This window comes from Macrobrachium nipponense, chromosome 21, assembly GCF_015104395.2.
Source record: "Macrobrachium nipponense isolate FS-2020 chromosome 21, ASM1510439v2, whole genome shotgun sequence".
NCBI classification, from domain to species: domain Eukaryota; kingdom Metazoa; phylum Arthropoda; class Malacostraca; order Decapoda; family Palaemonidae; genus Macrobrachium; species Macrobrachium nipponense.
Genome location: NC_087212.1, coordinates 63450740 through 63468849, shown reverse-complemented (window position 1 = coordinate 63468849; position 18110 = coordinate 63450740). Strand labels below are relative to the sequence as shown.

Below are 18110 nucleotides of genomic sequence, written 5' to 3'. Positions count from 1 at the left end.
TATATATATATATATATATATATATATATATATATATATATATATATTCAAACCATAAATCGTGGAAAAGAATAAGGCAGAGTAACATTATTTGCCTTCAGGTTTTTGGTCGAGTTTTTTTTTCCATTGAAATTTTAAGACTTTCATTAAATACACATTTAATTAGTTACCTCTATAGAAATTCATTTAACGCACCGTTTGTCTCAAGACATTTTTTTGAAATTTCATTAAAGCAAGGTTTCTTTCACTTTAATTTGAAATGTTATCGCTAGTTTCCTCAGTTTCGTATAGTTGTAATGCCAGGTAATGTCCTCTCTGACAGTCAATTAATAATCAATCAGTTTTCCCCCTTACGAAATTTTAAGCGCTGATTTGTGTGTGTGTGTGTGTGCGCGCGCGCGCGCGGCCTGCTCACCCTCTGCTCAATGACCTGTCGTCTCTGTTATTCATTATCTATGTGTTTTTAAAACAACATTCTACTATAGTCAAGCCGAAGCCGTGTTCGCAGGACCCAAATTCATTTCATTCCTAAATTCGGATGAAAGGAGTTCCGTCAAAAATGCATTAAAAAATATCAGGGAATCGGGAAGTAGAGAGCAGATTACATGATACCCGTTGTATTTACGCTATGTAGAATCTATGGAGCAAGAAAGCTAGTATTGTTCAGGCAAAAGATGAATGGTCCGGCTTGTTAAATGAACTTCCAAAGAAGAAAGGAGGAAGCAACTCTTGATAGACAGTGCCACCGGCAATAGCAACGGTAGCAGCAGCAGCAGCAGCAACAGTAACACAGGAGTAGGAAGGAGCAGGGACACCGTGGTGGACAAAAATACATCTTAAGTGTTTTATGGGCCGAGGAGGAGGAGCCACAGTCTGTGTCAAGCCAGCAAAGCTTGGGGTCTCTCTCCCTGTGAACTCCGTCGCAAAGTCTCGCACTCAAGTCGAGGAGTGACTCTTTGCCCAAGAAGGGGCAACTTCTGTGTTGTTCTTTTGCCTCTTGAAAGACGTCTTTGTCTCTTGGAAACACGAGTGATTGAGACACAAGTTTCGGTCTTTGAAAGAATCGGCAACACGGATGTGGTGACAGTGTTTACCAAGAAGCCGCTAAAATATTTTCGTGGGACCAGTGTCGGGCAGTCATGTTTTCTACGTTCTTTATATTATGTATAGGCCTACTGGCTGTAACGCGTAAGTAGGACAGTTGACTTAATCATCTCTTTCATCTGAAAAATCTGCACTTAACCAACTGTGATTAATCGTCTATCTTATTACTAAAGTACTTCATCTTAACTCATCATTTCATAATGGATGACCATCGGGATAGTGGAGATTGTCCTGCATACATCATCCGTTGCGACCACCGCTCATGAATTACTGCTGAACTGTTAGTTACACACAGCAAATACAGTTCCTCTTAAAAGACGTTCTTGGTTTACTCACTTTTGTTTGGTTGGTCATTTAAGAAATCTCTTGGAACTGAGACAGCCGCTTTCGTCTGCTTCCTTTTGAAAACCCTTGACATCGCGAATCTTGATAGATCTGGGACTGAATTGATTAGGCACTCATCTCTCTCTCTCTCTCTCTCTCTCTCTCTCTCTCTCTCTCTCTCTCTCTCTCTCTCTCTCTCTCTCTCTCACGAAGAAAAATCCGATCTTAGAAGTAAATAAAACGTAACTAGGAAAACGCAGGACTGTAAGATCCAGAATTCACAGATAGACATGATTAACTTGGAGAGAGAGAGAGAGAGAGAGAGAGAGAGAGAGAGGCTTAGGCCATAGATAGTGTATATATATATAATAAGCTATATATATATCTTATATATATTATCCATATATATATATTATATATATATATATATATATAGATATATATCTATATATATATGTGTGTGTGTGTGTGTGTGTGTTGTGTGTGTGTGTGTGTGTGTGTGTGTGTGAGTTTATGTGACATATCCCACACACAGCTTATTGCTATGGGTTGTGCCACTTGTTCTCGAACCTCGTAACTGGTACGAGGTGTTACCTGCAAGTTTGTATCTTGTAAGCTGGAACTACACAATAGCTGTTGCTATTAATTCTAAATCTGCAGCTGACTTACATCACGCGCAATGAAAAATGACAATCAAATAATAAAGTCGCAAGTTCGAGTCTTGGTGAAAAATTAACCGATACACGAAGCCCACAACTTAACTCTTTCCAACGTTTCGTCTATAGGTCTCTTTTTATAATGACCATCTAAAGAATCCAGTTTTTAGAACGAGCTCACCAGTGGCCCTGTCTTAGCTTCAACTATTATTTCTTTTATATAGCAGAAAGTATGTATAACACTACAATTTCGTAACCAAATTCTTTGCTCGAAACCGGCACTTGGGTTGGCAAGGTCTGGGAAAGTCATTAGCTCTCTCTCGTGTTGTTTTCTCAGAGAAGCAGCGCGGATTCTCTTTCAGCAAAAAGAAGGTGACATTGTCTGCTTAATAGACGGGAGACATTCATTAAGCGAATACTGAAATTTGTGGGTATGTATCTTAAGTTGTTGCCAAGGCGTGGCGCGGGTATCCATTCCCCACTTCACGGTTTGTTGATGACATAGTTAAGCCAAATGTCAACTCATTTGGTAAGTGAAGTTCAAGGTTTCGTTTGTTCTTTTTCGTTTAGTGCGGCAGTCTGGAGAGCATTTTCATCCATTTTCTCCTATATTATGGAGTTGTAGTTGCTTTTTGTCATGTTTCTCGTTTCCGTTCGTTTGTTATTTCATTTGAAGTGGAACTCAGGCGTGTATTTGTGCATTTTCTTATATACGCTGACATTAATGCTTGTTACTGTGTGCTGTCTAGTTTAGAATTACAGTTTTGCTTTGTCTGCCGTTTTTGGGGGATTTCTGGATTGCATTTGCCGTGTTTCCCATTTCATGCAACTTTAGGGATTGGACATATTTTTCTTCAATGAATATAGGTTTTGCTCTTGGAATGTTTGTCATGTTTCTCACTTACTACGCATATAAGGCATAATTTTTTCCGTGATCATGGTTGGTAGTACTAGGACTCATGATTTTTTTTTTTTTTTTTTACATAAGGAAGTTTTATGTATTTGGACTTACTAATGAAACGCTTTTTAAGCCTGCGTTCAGCTCCAGTGGAGCTTTTTTTTTGTACGTATTGTATGTATGTATTCAAATGGCTTTACGGGAATATAGAAGATTTCATGCATTTGTAAGTTTGTATGAACTAGAATAACTGTAGTATATCGTCTTTTTGCATGCTTAGGGCGAAGGGAGGGTCAGCACAGTGGCCTTGTCTGTTCCACATCTGCATAGAAAAATAAAGGAAAAAAGTGTGCGTCCATTTTCAGTAGGGACTTAGCATACTACAGGATCCTGGTTTATTCAAAAGCTTGGATCTGTCCTAGACAGTGACTCCCAGGGGTTTTAACCCGGCATGTAGCTCCTTTGCGCATGTATAGTACAAGCTCGTTGGCGACCACTGCAAGAACATAAACAAAAGATTGTACCCCCAAAATACTTGTCGTAAGTAAAGACCCCCGCACTTTGTTGGGGGTCACTATCTAGGGAAGATCCAAATGATTTAATTTAATACAATTTTTACTCTTTACAGACGGTTTTATGAATGCAAGGGTCAAACATTATTTTAAGCGAATGTTTCTGCTAACCGTAAGAGGAATTTACCATTTTTTAGTTTTATTTGCTCACATCTGAATCCAAATTACTTGCAGTTCAAAATATGTTTCCGCCGTCTGTTACCATAGTCGTTGCGGCGCCAAATTACGTGAACGAATCATCGAGCCGTCAGCTCCTTCCTATCCAAAATGATGAAGTCTTAGCCAGTCATAAGCGGTTCAGATTCACTCTAGTATCACATACCATCTCCTCCATCTTCGCCTTCAAGGTTCCTCGTGGGAGAAACTGTTTCTTTATTCAGAGATTTATATTTGATCTTTCCTCAATAGTGATGGTGCAAGTTCCCCCGTAAGATTGCGTTTTCGAAAAAGTAGTGATTCTATTAAGCTTTCTTTCTTTTCGTTTGTAGACAACGACATAGTTTTTGCAATAATCCAAAGGGCTTGAATATGAATAATAATGTTCAAAATTGTTTAAACTGGTGTGACGAATTGTATATATAGCACGTAAAGGATCGTGACTATTCCAGAACGAGCGATAGAGTGATAAGTTCGAGGAAAATAAAAGAGCACAGAAGAAAGGAGTTCGATGAGAGGAATTCGATAGTTAGCAGGTTGAAAAAGGAGCGCTAAAAGATAGAGATCGTGGGAGAAACATTTAACCTAGGCTTCGTCATAGCCCAGGGATGGAGAACAAGTGTTAGAGGGTCAACGGCCCTGGTAAGACATCACAAATGTCTCAAGTACCAGAAATATGGGCTCAGATTCTTAATCATTTGAACAAAGTATGAATGAACGGAAAACAAGTTGAGCAGCCACAAACATCCAAAGAGCAAAGAAGCACATAGATCGCAATAACGTTTATAAATGGTATTATCCCAGTGCTCTTTTATTATTAAGTACATCACATCGCGAAATTTTGGCGGGGGAATTAAGAATGGCATAACAGTGATGGATGTAGATTTGATCGACAGCTGCATTAGGGGAGCGATAGGGTATAATCTCTTCCTTTGCACGCGATTCACGTATTTTTCCAAGGACTGAACGATGAATGAAGATTTTGAAACTGAAATGTCTATAAAGATTAGGAATTTCTGCAATAGTCATGTATCTTAACTTTATTAGAAATGTATCTGAGATGAGGTTGGTAGTGACATTTTAAATGAGTGAAGATCGAAACCTTATCCCTCCAGATAATGTGATATATTTTCCCAGTTCGAGCCTTCTCTGTAGGTACGTATCAGATAACATTCACTTGAGGATCAACTGATTATTATAACAGTAATATATGAAGAGGAATGATTAGGGATATTTTAGATAATCTATTTATCAACACCAGAGTAATTTCTCAGTAAAGGAAAGCTAGGACGAACTTAGCAGTGATGAATAGCCCTCATTTTGGATGCCTTTTGACCTACACAGAAAAGACATAGAAACATTATTCCATCCTGAGATCAAATACGTCGCCAAATAGCTATAATAACTTCTTGGAATAAACAATTTGGGGTTCTCTGGGGGGCTGACGAGGCCTGGCAACTCTGGAAGCGCGAATCTTTTGTGGTTACAATTCTCAATCTCAACAGTTATGCAATTCCCAAAGGTTTGGGTTTCTACTTTTTCCGAGAACACTTTCGTCTCTAGAGAGTCGCTGAATTTGTAACTTACACATACACACATACATACACATACATATGTGTATATATATATGTGTGTGTGTGTGTGTGTACACACGCATATATACTACATACTTATATATACATATATAAATACATACTATATGAATGCAGTCTTTCTCCCAAGCAATCATCATTGAATGGTCAAAAGCTGTTAATGCCAGCGCCTCTCATTAATGCTAGTTTCAAACGTATATATAACATTCATATATATATTAATATAAATATATATATATAATATATATATTATATACATATATATATAAATATATATAGTTGAAGTGTTTATGACTACTAAGTATCTAAGCACTGAGGTTTGCCCTTTCTACTTGTAATGTGAACAGAGTTCACAGTCAAAGTATTCCGATAAATATTGCAGAAAGGTTTTTTTTTCCTACTCTAACTATTCTTTGTCTTTGTATGTCACTATGGGAAAAGGATATGTATGATTTAAGACGCTGCTGTGCATCATATAGAATCTAATGTATGGGTCCTTTTATGACTAAAATGGATTTATTTGGATTGCAACTCTCCCGGCTTAAGATGGCGCCAATTTCGGCAGTCATTGCCCAGTGCCAATCTTTGGGACGTTGCCTCTATCCTGTTCAACTCTTACATAATCCTTCACGTCGCTGTTGATAAAGGAAGCCTTTCGAACAGCGGGTAATTTAATTTCCCAGATGGATTGGAGAATGTTTTTTTTTGTTTTTTGTTTTTTTGTTTCCATGCACGAGTGGTTTTGAATTCATCCAGATTTCCTTTCATTTTTCCATATCATTTTCGGAATGACACGCCCTAACTTAGCGTGCAGTCTTCCGAGGCCTCAGTCTTTCTATATTTTAATCCCTTCTGTTTGTCAGGTGATGACGTTTCTTGTCTCCTTTCCTCGTTTGCGATTTTAAACCTGGCTGCTCTTGGATTCCATAATGGCGTGTCTCTCCTGTCTGGCATTTTCATTTTACTGACTATTTCGTATTGTTATTTTCTTCGAACTTCTTCACAGCAGGTTTTAAAGATATTTGATCGGGGTAACCGACGCTAAAGTACGAAATCTCATAGCCATGATTTTCCATTGATTTAAGGATGCCCTTTGTTTAAATCTCCGGGGTATTCAATCATTCAAAATGAGGCATGGGTAGACGAGCAAATGTAGATTGTTTCAGCAAGCACTTGCAGGATTCCGAAAATGCAGCCAGGTTAATAGGACTGGTATTAGACTCCCTAAAAGTTGCTAATGTGGTTCAAAGAAGAAAAAGAAGCTCATCAGCGGAGCAATGCCAACTTAAGCGCGGGAATCTGCAGGTTGGCTCTCGACCAAAGTGCCACAGATTGCTTTACTCTACTTTCTTTTTTACAGTACTGGACAAGGTCACTTTTCTTAGAATTCTCAGCGTCATTTCAGATAAAAGATGATCTTGAGTGTCTCATATGATGATAAGATGATTTATGTGATGAAATATTTCAGTTAATAATAAGAACATAAATTTATATCCACAGTGAGCAGTAGAAGGGCGAAAGGAATCTAATGCCGCTTTGCACGTAGAGTAAAGAAGGCAAGAAGGCGAGAGCGTTGGCCTCGAGCAAAGAGGCATTGCACCCCAGTCTTAGCAACTATAAATACCCACTTTTTTTGTTTAGTGACACCAGCGTCTGAGGATTGCAAGTGTCGCCAAATTGCTTTTGATTTTATTTGATTTCGGTACCATCCGATGCATATTTAGCCATTGTCGGAGAAACCCAGGTGCAAGCAATATTCTTTACTCGTGCCTTGGGATTTATTTTGTGTTGTAAATTTGACTGTTTCACTTGATATTTGTGCTTTGATCACCAGGAGTTTAAAACATGACAAATCGACTCAATACCAGACTTTTCAGATCGATTACTCTCTAGGCTTCAGAGTTACAGATATGATGTCTGTCAGATGCTACCAAAGTATGCGATATAAATCCGAAAAGCATATCTCTTGAAAACTCTAACTCTAAAACTTGAGTCGAAGCTACTCGCATCTCCAGGTCTGCTCATCTATGGCAACTGGAATTGTCATGGCAGAGATAATAAAGAGAATTTAGAATGTATGTTGATTGTACAGTAAACTTTTCCAAAAGAGCACAACCTGAACTAACTCAACCATAACATGCTGCTAAATCTCATCTTAAGTAGCCAGAGGCCTTCATCGACAGTGGGCACGAACAAATACCCAGTCAGGGAAAAGATAGGGAGTTTTGCTGGCATTATTTAAAGTGGTTGGCATTTATGGGAGACTGGGTCATGATAGAAAAAATAGGTTAATTCTCAGACAGAAAATTTACTATATATATATATATATGTGTGTAATATATATATATGAATATATATATATATATAGATATATATATATATATATATATATATATCGAGCTACAAATGTCCTTTAATATCTAATTCGCTCTACCCCGGAATAATATATTTTCATATATGTTTAACCGAGGGGGAATTCATTAAGCGATAATAGAATTGCCGGCCGACAGGCTCGAACCATCGACCTCTCAATTCCAGGACTGGCAGTGAAGCCTTAGGCGGGGTTGGCTAATGCTTCACTGCCAGTCCTGGAATTGAGAGGTCGATGGTTCGCGCCTGTCGGCCGGCAATTCTATTATCACTTAATAAATTCCCCCTCGGTTAAACATATATGAAAATATATTAATTCCGGGGTAGAGCGAATTAGATATTAAAGGACATTTGTAGCTCGATATATGTATATGAATCACGGTAATGTGATATGACTTATATATATATATATATATATATATATATATATATATATATATATAAAGATTTTAGCATCTACCAAATAGTAAATACTGATGTTCATAACTAGAGATAAATCTCTCGTCCATTATAGGATGAATGTAGAAGTTCACCGGAAGAGGGAAAACTGTTCCATCGAATATAAACTTTGATATGTAAAAGAGGAAAAATCTTGCATGTTCACCTAAAAAAATTCCAATTAAGAGTGAATTCCCACCACCCTTGCTACCTCATATATTCGGTCCTCACTACCATAGCTGCCTCTGTCATTACAAGGGCCCACCACCCCTGCTGCCTTTGTCGTTCCATGCTCCATAATCCCAGCTGCCTTAGTTTTTCATTCCATTCATTCTGACCACACTATAACCCTGCTGCCTCAGTTGTTCTACTCCCATTTCCTTCTCTGGCTCAATCTTTTGTTCTTACATCGAAGCCTCACAGTTGTTTTGGCCCCACTACCATTGGTGCTTTGGTTGTTTTGTCCCCAATAGCCCAGCCGTCTTAGTCATTCCTCCACCCAGCTCCATCTGTCCCAGTCGTTTCTTCCTAATATCCCAGGCCTGATGACCCGTTTTGCAACTTGTGGCTACATCAGATTTGTATGTATCAAGTGTTATGCCAACTTGCACCTTTAGAGTTAATATTATATGTATTTAAGAATAATTTTGGTTAAAAATTGATATATGCTTTGAATGAAAAACGCTAATTAAATTATTAATGGAATTTTATCAACAACTCTAAAATTTTTCAGTATTATAAAAACAAAATAAACCGCGAAAATTTCATGGCGATATCTTTAACACCTTTAAAATGATCTCAATAACACACAAATAAATTAACAGACTAGCGCTACAGAAAACACTGCTCTCCTAACTTCATTTATTGGCTAGTGTATATTATTTTCAACACATACCCAAGCTAAAACATTGCAGATATGGAAGTTTCCAAATAACAAAAGATTGCAGGTGCACAGTATTCTGATCGTAGTCTGGAGTGATGACAGAAACAGATATGTTTGTAATTCCCACAAGAGAACAGAAAGACTGTAGGAATTAAGATGGTCTTAGTTTAAATTACAAGATTTTTTCTCTTTTCTTGATATACAGAAGTAGTGGCAGCTAACAAACTCCAACTCTTGACTGAAATATTAACTGTGATTATTTTAAAAGTAACCTTTTCCGTTAATATAAAGTAAAATTCACTTGAAGACCACACAAAGACATTTCGCAAGCCTGTGGTTGCACTGTCCCACCTGCCTTACTCTTTCTGGTTTGAATACCTGTCTCCTTCGTTGTTTTTTTCCATCTACCCAAGTTGTCCCAATGGTTCATCTGCCATCCCGTCAGCTGTCTCAGTTTCTCATCTCCAGTGCTTTAGTTGTTCCATCCCACTGCCCTAACTCCCTCATTTATTCTTAGCACAAAAGCATTTCACGTGGAAAGTAACCATTATAATTATAGCAGTTTCACCGACAGAATTAAAAAAACAAGATTCTTTCCATTTGTGGCAGGACCATCTGAGAGTCAGAGAGGCGGCCCCCGAGTTGTAACTCAACCAGGCCATTTCGAGGCTGACGCAGGAACATCTGTCACACTACCCTGTGACATTAGAAATGTTGGTAAGTTTTTATTTATTTTTTATTTTTTACTAATAATAATACATGAGATTTATTCAGCATTATCTTTCCCACTCTACCTAAGTCTATTCAACTTGGGTGGAAAGTACGAGTAAGCAATAAAAAGTCCTGTATGACGTTCCCAAATCACTGAGTAATTGTACTCTTGCCATACCAACATGACATTCTTTGGTTTGATTTCAAGCTCTGAACTTGACACTTAGAATTTTTAGGGAGACTGTTATCCCTTAAACACTGAAATCTAATTCCCTCATTATGATTTGACTGATGTTGCGTTTTCAGCTTACGATCCATATATACAAACAATGTGTTGCTGGTTCGTGCAAGCAGTCGAGGTTTATTAGAAGTCATTAATTATGAGCTAATCACTTGAGAAAAAGGACATTCCTCGTTGATTCCTGACACAGACATCACTTTTGTATGTAAAATTAGTGTCAACTCTGGTATGACCATTTAGAACCCCGAGTCTTTGTATATAGTGCACGTGCTACCCCTCTCTTATCAGGTAACAATGGGATACTGTTCAACAGTCCTGAAGACACGGCAGACATATTTCAGAAGACAACTGAAAATGAAGTCTTTGGTTCTGGCGTTTATCATCCTGTGCCTGTAATCCTTTGTAACTTCCATAAACCGTACTTTTTGCTAAAGTGGCATTAATTATGCAAATAAGTAAAAACGCTGCAAACTGAGTTTTCTCACCAATTTTAAAAGTGTCTTTGACGCGAGATTCAGGACATCAGTGACACATATTCAAAGTTCTATTTTTATTTTTATATTATTTTTTAAATCTAACAAAGAACTAAAAGAATTTTATGTTAAGTTAATGACGTGTATGTTTGTTCTGTCTGTTAACATCCTTTTCACTAAGATAAACAGCTGCAAAAATACTTCATGTCAAAACCTCATTACTCATGATATCTCTAACTTTATATTTGTAGTCAAACTTGTAATATATTTTAGGCACTGAGACCTTTCATCAGTAGTAGATTGTGACCTTTCAGAAAACAGTTTTTCCTTTTTGCATCCACTTTTGTGCTAAAGACACGATGCACAGCGTGATGTCTTTAGCAGAAAAGCAGACTAATAATTAATCATGCGAGGAGGCGAAATCTCAGGACACTGAAGGGAGTGACTGCACTTTCAGGGCGCCGCTCGGTCTTCTGGTTCAAGGGCGACGCTCCCGACGGCCGCGAGCTCCTCATGCAGATGAAGAGCGTCAAGGGGAAGTTCACAGTGCCTCGGCAGTATGAAGAAAGTATCGCTTCGGGGAAACTTGGCACCGACGGGAGCAACCTCATCATTAATAACCTGGATGCCTCTGACGAGGACACCTACACCTGCAGCATTGCTTGGGCGAGACAAGCCGTCACTCACACTCTCGCGGTCAGGGGTGAGTCATCCCCGTCGAAATTTGGGTCTGGTGGTTTATACGTTTAGCTGTTTAGAATGTGATATTTCCATGCAAACATGCACAACTAAAAATAATGTAGGCGAGGCGGGTAGGCTGTTATATCTTCCAGGATGAAGAATGAAAGAATACGAGGAAAAGGATGTTTGTGAACCCGAGTTAGATGTACTTCCTTTTTATGTGGCTGAAAATAAAACTTATTACAGGGGGAAAATAAATATTAGGTTTCTCTTCATGTGGCTGATCTCTGACTCTATCGATGAATGACTTCCATTTCAGGTGCTGCACCTCTGGAACCAGCTCCCCAGGTTTACCTGACGACAGTTCCTAGCGATGGCAAATTGTCCGTAGGAGAGGGTCTGCCTGCCTCTCTCTCTTGCGTGGCGTCCGGCAGCATTCCAGCGACGGTAACTTGGTATAAAGAGGTAATGCAGGCTTCTGTTCACCCGTTTTCCTTTCAAAAATCGCTGAGGATGAAGCTCATTTTAATAGTTTTCGTCCCTGCACTCGTTACCCAGCAATCGGTATCCAGAAAATGATAGAATGTTAAACTTTGAACTTAAGCTTTATCATATTTATTGAGCATGATGCGAATTTTCTCTCAATCGACTCCGTTTTTCTGATTTTTTGTTTGTACCTATCTAAGGGTAACCCCGGCGTCATTACTGTGGGCAATGTCTTCAACTTGTTCGAGACCTCCCGAGAAGACACTGGCCGATACATGTGCTTAGCTGATAATGGAGTGTCTGAGCCAGTCTCTTTCTACTTCGACTTGGGTGTTGAGTGTAAGTATCTTTTCTAAGGCTCTCTCTTGACACTGACTGCAACCGTACTTTAAATGAGCATCACATACTTACTCAACCACCTTCTTTCAGTTGATTCATTTCTTTACCGATATCGTAAATGATTTTATATTTTATTTGAAAATGTCAAAGACTTGTTTTATTTTACATAACTCACGTCACTTTTATCAGTACAACTTAATTTAATGGAATGCCCTTGATGACAAGGCTTGCAGTAATAATTCAATATTAGCAAACAAAAGAGGGTGTAAAGAAAGTAGTGAGTAATGTTCGGAAGAGCAAATGAAGGAATGTACTCCCTTGCATTTGGCTGAACCGAAATTGTTTCCCAAATTTCAGACGTGGAAGTTCAGGCGACAACTACAGAAGTTGTTGCTTCAGGAGAAGACATGATGGCCCAGCTCTCTTGCTACGCGGCTGGATTCCCTGCGCCTCAGGTAAGGCAGAAATGAATTGATTGATATATTGGTTTAGTATTACTATTTAGCGCTGCACACATTCACAAAGACAGACAGACATAGTAATACTCAGCAAGAAAAAAGCTGGAGGTATATTATTAAAAGAAGTCAGGAAAATACTCAGCAGGACAAGAGCTGTAGGCATATAAATGTTGTTTAAAGAAACCAGGTTCAATTGCTCTACTCCACATACGTTATCAAGAAAGCTGTAGCAAAGCCTACGAATACGAGAGACGGATAAAAAAAAAAGTTATTTGTATCAGGGAAATGGGCCACTTAATATGATAAGGATGACCCGAGCACAGCCCGCCGAAAGATGTGCAGCTGAAAGCTATGCAATATTCGTACAAATGAGAGTCCTGTTACAGCATTAGTAGTAGAGTGGCCACGATACTTTTCAAAAGTAAAGAAGAAAGATTTTGAAACTGACCATCATCACAAAGACCTACAACATGAGACTGTCACAGGGATACTAAGAGCCAAATTTTGTTGATGAAAACATCCTGACCTATAATTAAACGGATGGTACTCTAAGACATCTCCAATAAAGACTTCTTGAGGTGTCCGTTGTTGAGGGATGAAAGAATCTCTGTACTGTTCTTCTTGTATCACAGGATCATTCATTAAGTCAATTGCAGTCTGCACTACCCGATAAGTACCATATGTCTGGTTTGTACCCCTCTCATGTCTCATTTCCTAGTGTATAACCAAAATGTAAATGTAATTTTTCATCTTCATTCTTCTATCCATACCCACACACACACACGCACACACAAGATTTTTAAAAAATCAGAAAACTTTTGTTTTAAAATAATTGATGCCCCATGTGCCTTCAATTTATAATAAACAAAAACAGATATATATATATATATATATATATATATATATATATATATACTATATATATATATATATATATATATATATATATATATATATATCTATATATATAATATATATATATATATATATATAGATATATATATATATATATATATAGATATATATATATATATATATCTATTTATATATATATATCATCATAATATATATATATATATATTATTATATATATAATATATATATAGATATATATATATATATATATTATATATATATTTATATATATATATATATATATATATATATATATATATGTATATATATATATAGATAGATATATATATATATCTATATATATATATATATATATATATATATATATATATATATATTATATGTATATATATCTATATATAGTGTGTATACATGTATATATTACACAAGTTCAGAATATGGATCCAACTCAGACAAATGAGCTCGATAGAAAAAAAATAAAAGTTGGAAAAAATTATGTAAAAATGGTAAATGCCAAGGAAGGTTCCAAAGGCAGGAGGTACTAAATATACTGTGTTTTCTCTCAGATCGCTTGGTATTCTGCATCTGGTCCAGTGGTGGAAGACGACCGCCACCACACTTTCTCCCAGGATGACACCCACTTCTTACAAGTAATTATTACTGAACCCTTTCCCCCGCTCATGATGTTTCGTTCTATAGTTTACGGTTTTGTTTCGCAATCAAAATTATTGGCGTTTTGTAGCATCGTACTTTGATACAAATAGCAAATATTTCTCCCTATTTTTGATGGAAATATAAGTCAGTTCTGTTCGTCAAGTTGGTGTCATGCACTTCTCAAACCTGCGGATTTTACATCTTTATTTTCCCGCTGATATTGGTTAATTGGTACAGTTTGGCATGAAAGTGCTTGACTTGAAGTTCACGTGCGAATAGAGACTCATGCATAAATAACATCATCCTAAAAAATAACTTCCTATTAAAAGATACAATGCTACAAGTAATGTTTAAGACTGGCCAGAGACGCCAGTGGTAACCAAAGCTAAGCTAGAGTATTAATGATTCCCTGTACTCTTCAAGTATTTTAGTGTAATATGCAGATATTTGCTCTTGAATCAAACAGTCCGAATTATAACATTCATTTACTTTATATTGTTAACCATTTAATCCCGGTCAGTTCTCATCATCTTGTATACTGATTACGAAAGTACAATATACGCTTCTCCATCTGATGATGGTTTGTGAGAAGCGAAAGTTTCTAAATCCGACAATATTTCATAGATCAAATAATGATAAGAGGATGAGATTGAACCTTCCCTCAGCATCGTGCACCTCTCTTAGATCACCCAGATGACCTCGGCTGACCTCGGTGAATACCAGTGCTACGGTTACAACGAGAAGTCGCGTGGCCACGCTACAATTTCCGTGTCTGCAGCCCCTGGACCCGTGACTGTGCTGGGAGTGGCGCCGTCGCCGTCTGGCAACAACAGGTAAGGAAATAGAGCTGGGGTCACGTGATCGTCGTCACTAAAATGCTTCCTGTCATGATAACAAAAATATAGTTCTGGGAGAGATTGTACGGTTATCCCTTTTCAAAAGCATTCTGGTCTTACTTTAGGTCTGCTCGCAACTGCGATGCGAAAATAATAACTTCGTTTGATTATTTACCGTCCTTTCTTTTATTCCATTGCAACGAATTTTACATTTTGTATATATATATATATATATATATATATATATATATATATATATATATATATATATATATATATCTTAACGATATGCCAGTGACACTTGGTTAGATTCTAACACAGATCCGAGTGTGAGTTTGGATAATTTTCTTTCAACATACCTTAATCGAGTTTGCCTCCTGGTGATTTACAGGAAATTCCGCCAGTTCATCTGGTTGCGATTTCGTTTTCAGATGTTCAGCTTACATGTTCTTTTTATATTTATATAGATGTCTATATGGATGATGAAACCAAGGTCGATAATTATTCTGTATTAAATAAACAATATTCTTTTTTCAGATACACTGTCTCTTGGGAAGTGAACAGTCTGGCTCCGGTCAACTTCTATTACGTCGCTCTGAAGGAGGTAATGCATTAAGTAATATATAGCTGTTTGTGAGCATTCCATTTCCGTCGAAGAGCCAATTTCTTCATTCTTTTTCAGGCTTTGGGGAACAGAAGCTGCCAGTTAATCCTGGCGTAGAGGGTTGTGTGAAAGGTGCTTCTACTACTAACAGTCCAGCCTCATTTTGGAATAATCATTCAGACCTTAGCAAGGAATTCTCTAGAGAAATTAGGTGAATTAACTTCACATGAAAGTTAAGATATACTGTTGATTCATTCTTTTTCGTTTTGAGTAAAGTTTCTTCTTTTTGATATTTTACAAGTCAGAGAAAACGCGTGTATTTTGATTGTCTACTGTATGTCATGAGGCAAATTTGCTTTCAAGTAAATGGCATTTAAGTCTCTCCTCAGCCGGCTCTTAGAATACTGAAGTTTGAAAAAGCTTTCAGGAGTAACTTAAGGGTCAGTAGATTCAACCGCAAGGGTTAATTAATTATGACTCAGCACTGCCTCAACAATAACAAAACTAAGAAGAGGAGGGGAAGCGTGTCAGATGTGTGGATTGTTCGTAATGATCCTAATGATTAAAAAGAAACCGAAATCAACACCCTGCATGGCGTCCACGGAATCACTAAAAGAAACTGACTTTCTCCCAGGGAAATTCCGACGCCACTAGCAGTTCAAGTGTTGCTGGATCTTCTGTTCCTTACGATGGAAGGACTTTGTACCGAGCCAGCACCGAGTTTGACATGACCCCAGGCGAGACTTACGAAATCATGATCAAAGCGGTTGCGGAGGAGTATCAGCCAGGCCCCGATCAGAGAGAACCCTACGTCTTCCATGTTCCGTATGAGCAGTCCAGCTCTTACGGATATACAGGTAAGGGTCCTTTCTGCAGCGTTCATTTTTTCTTATTTTTGCACGTTGTCTGATTGAAAGCGCTGTTTGGTAGTACGAGTTTCAAGGAGTAGATACTTTAGCCGTTCAGTACGTAGATCCAAATTATATGTAAAAACATTGTTACTGAAACTCCTCTTTATGATTTCTTCACTCCCAGAGACCAGACCCAGACCACAGTATGCTGACAAGATCAGCCATGCTGACAAGATCAGCCGAGAGAGCATTGCCACCGCCGTGGAGCGTATCGCCACCGACGAGCAGGACGCCTGGAAGTGGTGGAAAGTAGCCATGACTGTGATGTCCAATTTACCTCGAGTAGCAAGGGTGATGCAGTAAGGTTAGTTATGATCGTCAGAGTGATAACTCCATCATTTGATAGTTAGAGCAGTTGTTAAGGCAATGATAGATATGAGAATGGCGATGAAATATGTTTTTGAAGAGTAATAGTTATGGAGAAAACAATCCACAGATAAATGTGGCCGGAAAGCTTTCGGGAAACTCTTCGAACAGTTTCCCGAAAGCTTAATGTATATATTTGTTTTTAAATGTATGTAACCATACACAACTGTGGATTTATATCTCCATTTCAAGAATCATGCTATTATGAGTTATTTTGAAGTAATCGTTATGCTACTGCTAATTTGATCGATGTGACTACTTAGATTAAAAATGATAGTATATTTTGGTCTCATTTTAGTTCTTCATAGGTGAAATCCCCCTCTCCTCCTCCGCCACTCGTCATAAAAGTGCAGTTTCTTTAGTGAGTGGATGGATGGCTTTTGAAACGAGGTAGAAAAGGTCTCTGGAACGTTTGCTTCGCTGTCACAGCTTTTGATTAAAAAAAAAAAAGATTTTTTGCATTCTGGTGTGGGATGGTTTTTCTAGATACTCATCGCACCTCAATTTTGTGGTGAAGGTCTCTGACTGTTTTATCTTCCTTAAACTCAGGTTCTTTTCATTTGGCGCTGCTGTACTTATCGACGAGGGCTTTGAAGTCCGTATCCATAAGCTTGTTAGGCAGGGCTATCCCTTGATGTCTGAGTTTTCTTTGACTTTATGGTAGCCGAATAGTTTCGCCTTTCCCTCATGCTTTGATGCTGAAAGATGGAAAGTGTGTTAAGAAGAAAGAGGGAAGGACATAGAAGATGCTGATAGATGAGTGCAAGAAGTATTGGAAAGGATGAGCACTGATACGTTAAAGAACAAGTGTTGCGTAATATGAAGGTGAATGGTACTGTGTATGTGTGTAGGGTGGTTCGATATATATATATATATATATATATATATATATATATATATATATATATATATATATACATATATAATATTGTGTTTGTTTTGTTAGCCTCATGATTTTCTCCCACCGTGCCTGCTACCTTCCACTGTGGACTAACGACCAATCTCAATTAACTGCGAAGGTCAACAGTTACATGTCCGGTTTATCGGGACGTGCTTCCATCATTCCTTCTCTTCCGGCAGCCAAACCCTGACCTTCCTACTAGCGAAGAAAGTTTCATGACCACTAGATAACATAACACGAGGGTATCTATTAGCGTAAATAGACGAAAGTGACCCACGGTTAATTTGCTCACTATAAATAAAAATCAAGAACAGAATGTGATGGTTATCGTGTTTTGTACATACTTAGTACCCCATTGTAATATGGTATTAATGTTATTGTTGAAGTGATTCTGTTCGTGTGTATTAATTGCATGTACGCGTGAAAGGTAATTATTAATGTACATAATAGTTTATTTACAAAATCGCGGATTTTCTGGGACAGAGCTCAAATATTTAATCCTATTTCTTCAACAGACGTTGGTACTGCTTCGTCAGAGGGGCTGAATAACAGCATCAAGATTCGTCCACTTTGAGGGTCA

The 18110-nt window shown here is 37.8% G+C and overlaps 1 protein-coding gene across 1 annotated transcript in view; it reads left to right on the top strand.

Annotated features, from left to right (window-relative positions):
* Positions 1–851: 851 nt before the first annotated feature.
* Positions 852–18110, top strand: part of LOC135198086 (protein amalgam-like) — a 17822-nt gene continuing 563 nt past the window's right edge. Inside the window, exons 1-12 of the mRNA XM_064225514.1 lie at positions 852–1188; positions 9603–9710; positions 10876–11121; positions 11419–11564; positions 11786–11924; positions 12282–12379; positions 13825–13908; positions 14597–14745; positions 15286–15352; positions 15987–16209; positions 16388–16567; positions 18046–18110. The exon at positions 18046–18110 is cut by the window's right edge and continues 563 nt beyond it. Of these exons, the coding sequence (XP_064081584.1) occupies positions 1140–1188; positions 9603–9710; positions 10876–11121; positions 11419–11564; positions 11786–11924; positions 12282–12379; positions 13825–13908; positions 14597–14745; positions 15286–15352; positions 15987–16209; positions 16388–16566 (1488 nt within the window). The 5' untranslated portion in view covers positions 852–1139 and the 3' untranslated portion in view covers position 16567; positions 18046–18110. The remainder of the gene's footprint in view (positions 1189–9602; positions 9711–10875; positions 11122–11418; positions 11565–11785; positions 11925–12281; positions 12380–13824; positions 13909–14596; positions 14746–15285; positions 15353–15986; positions 16210–16387; positions 16568–18045) is intronic.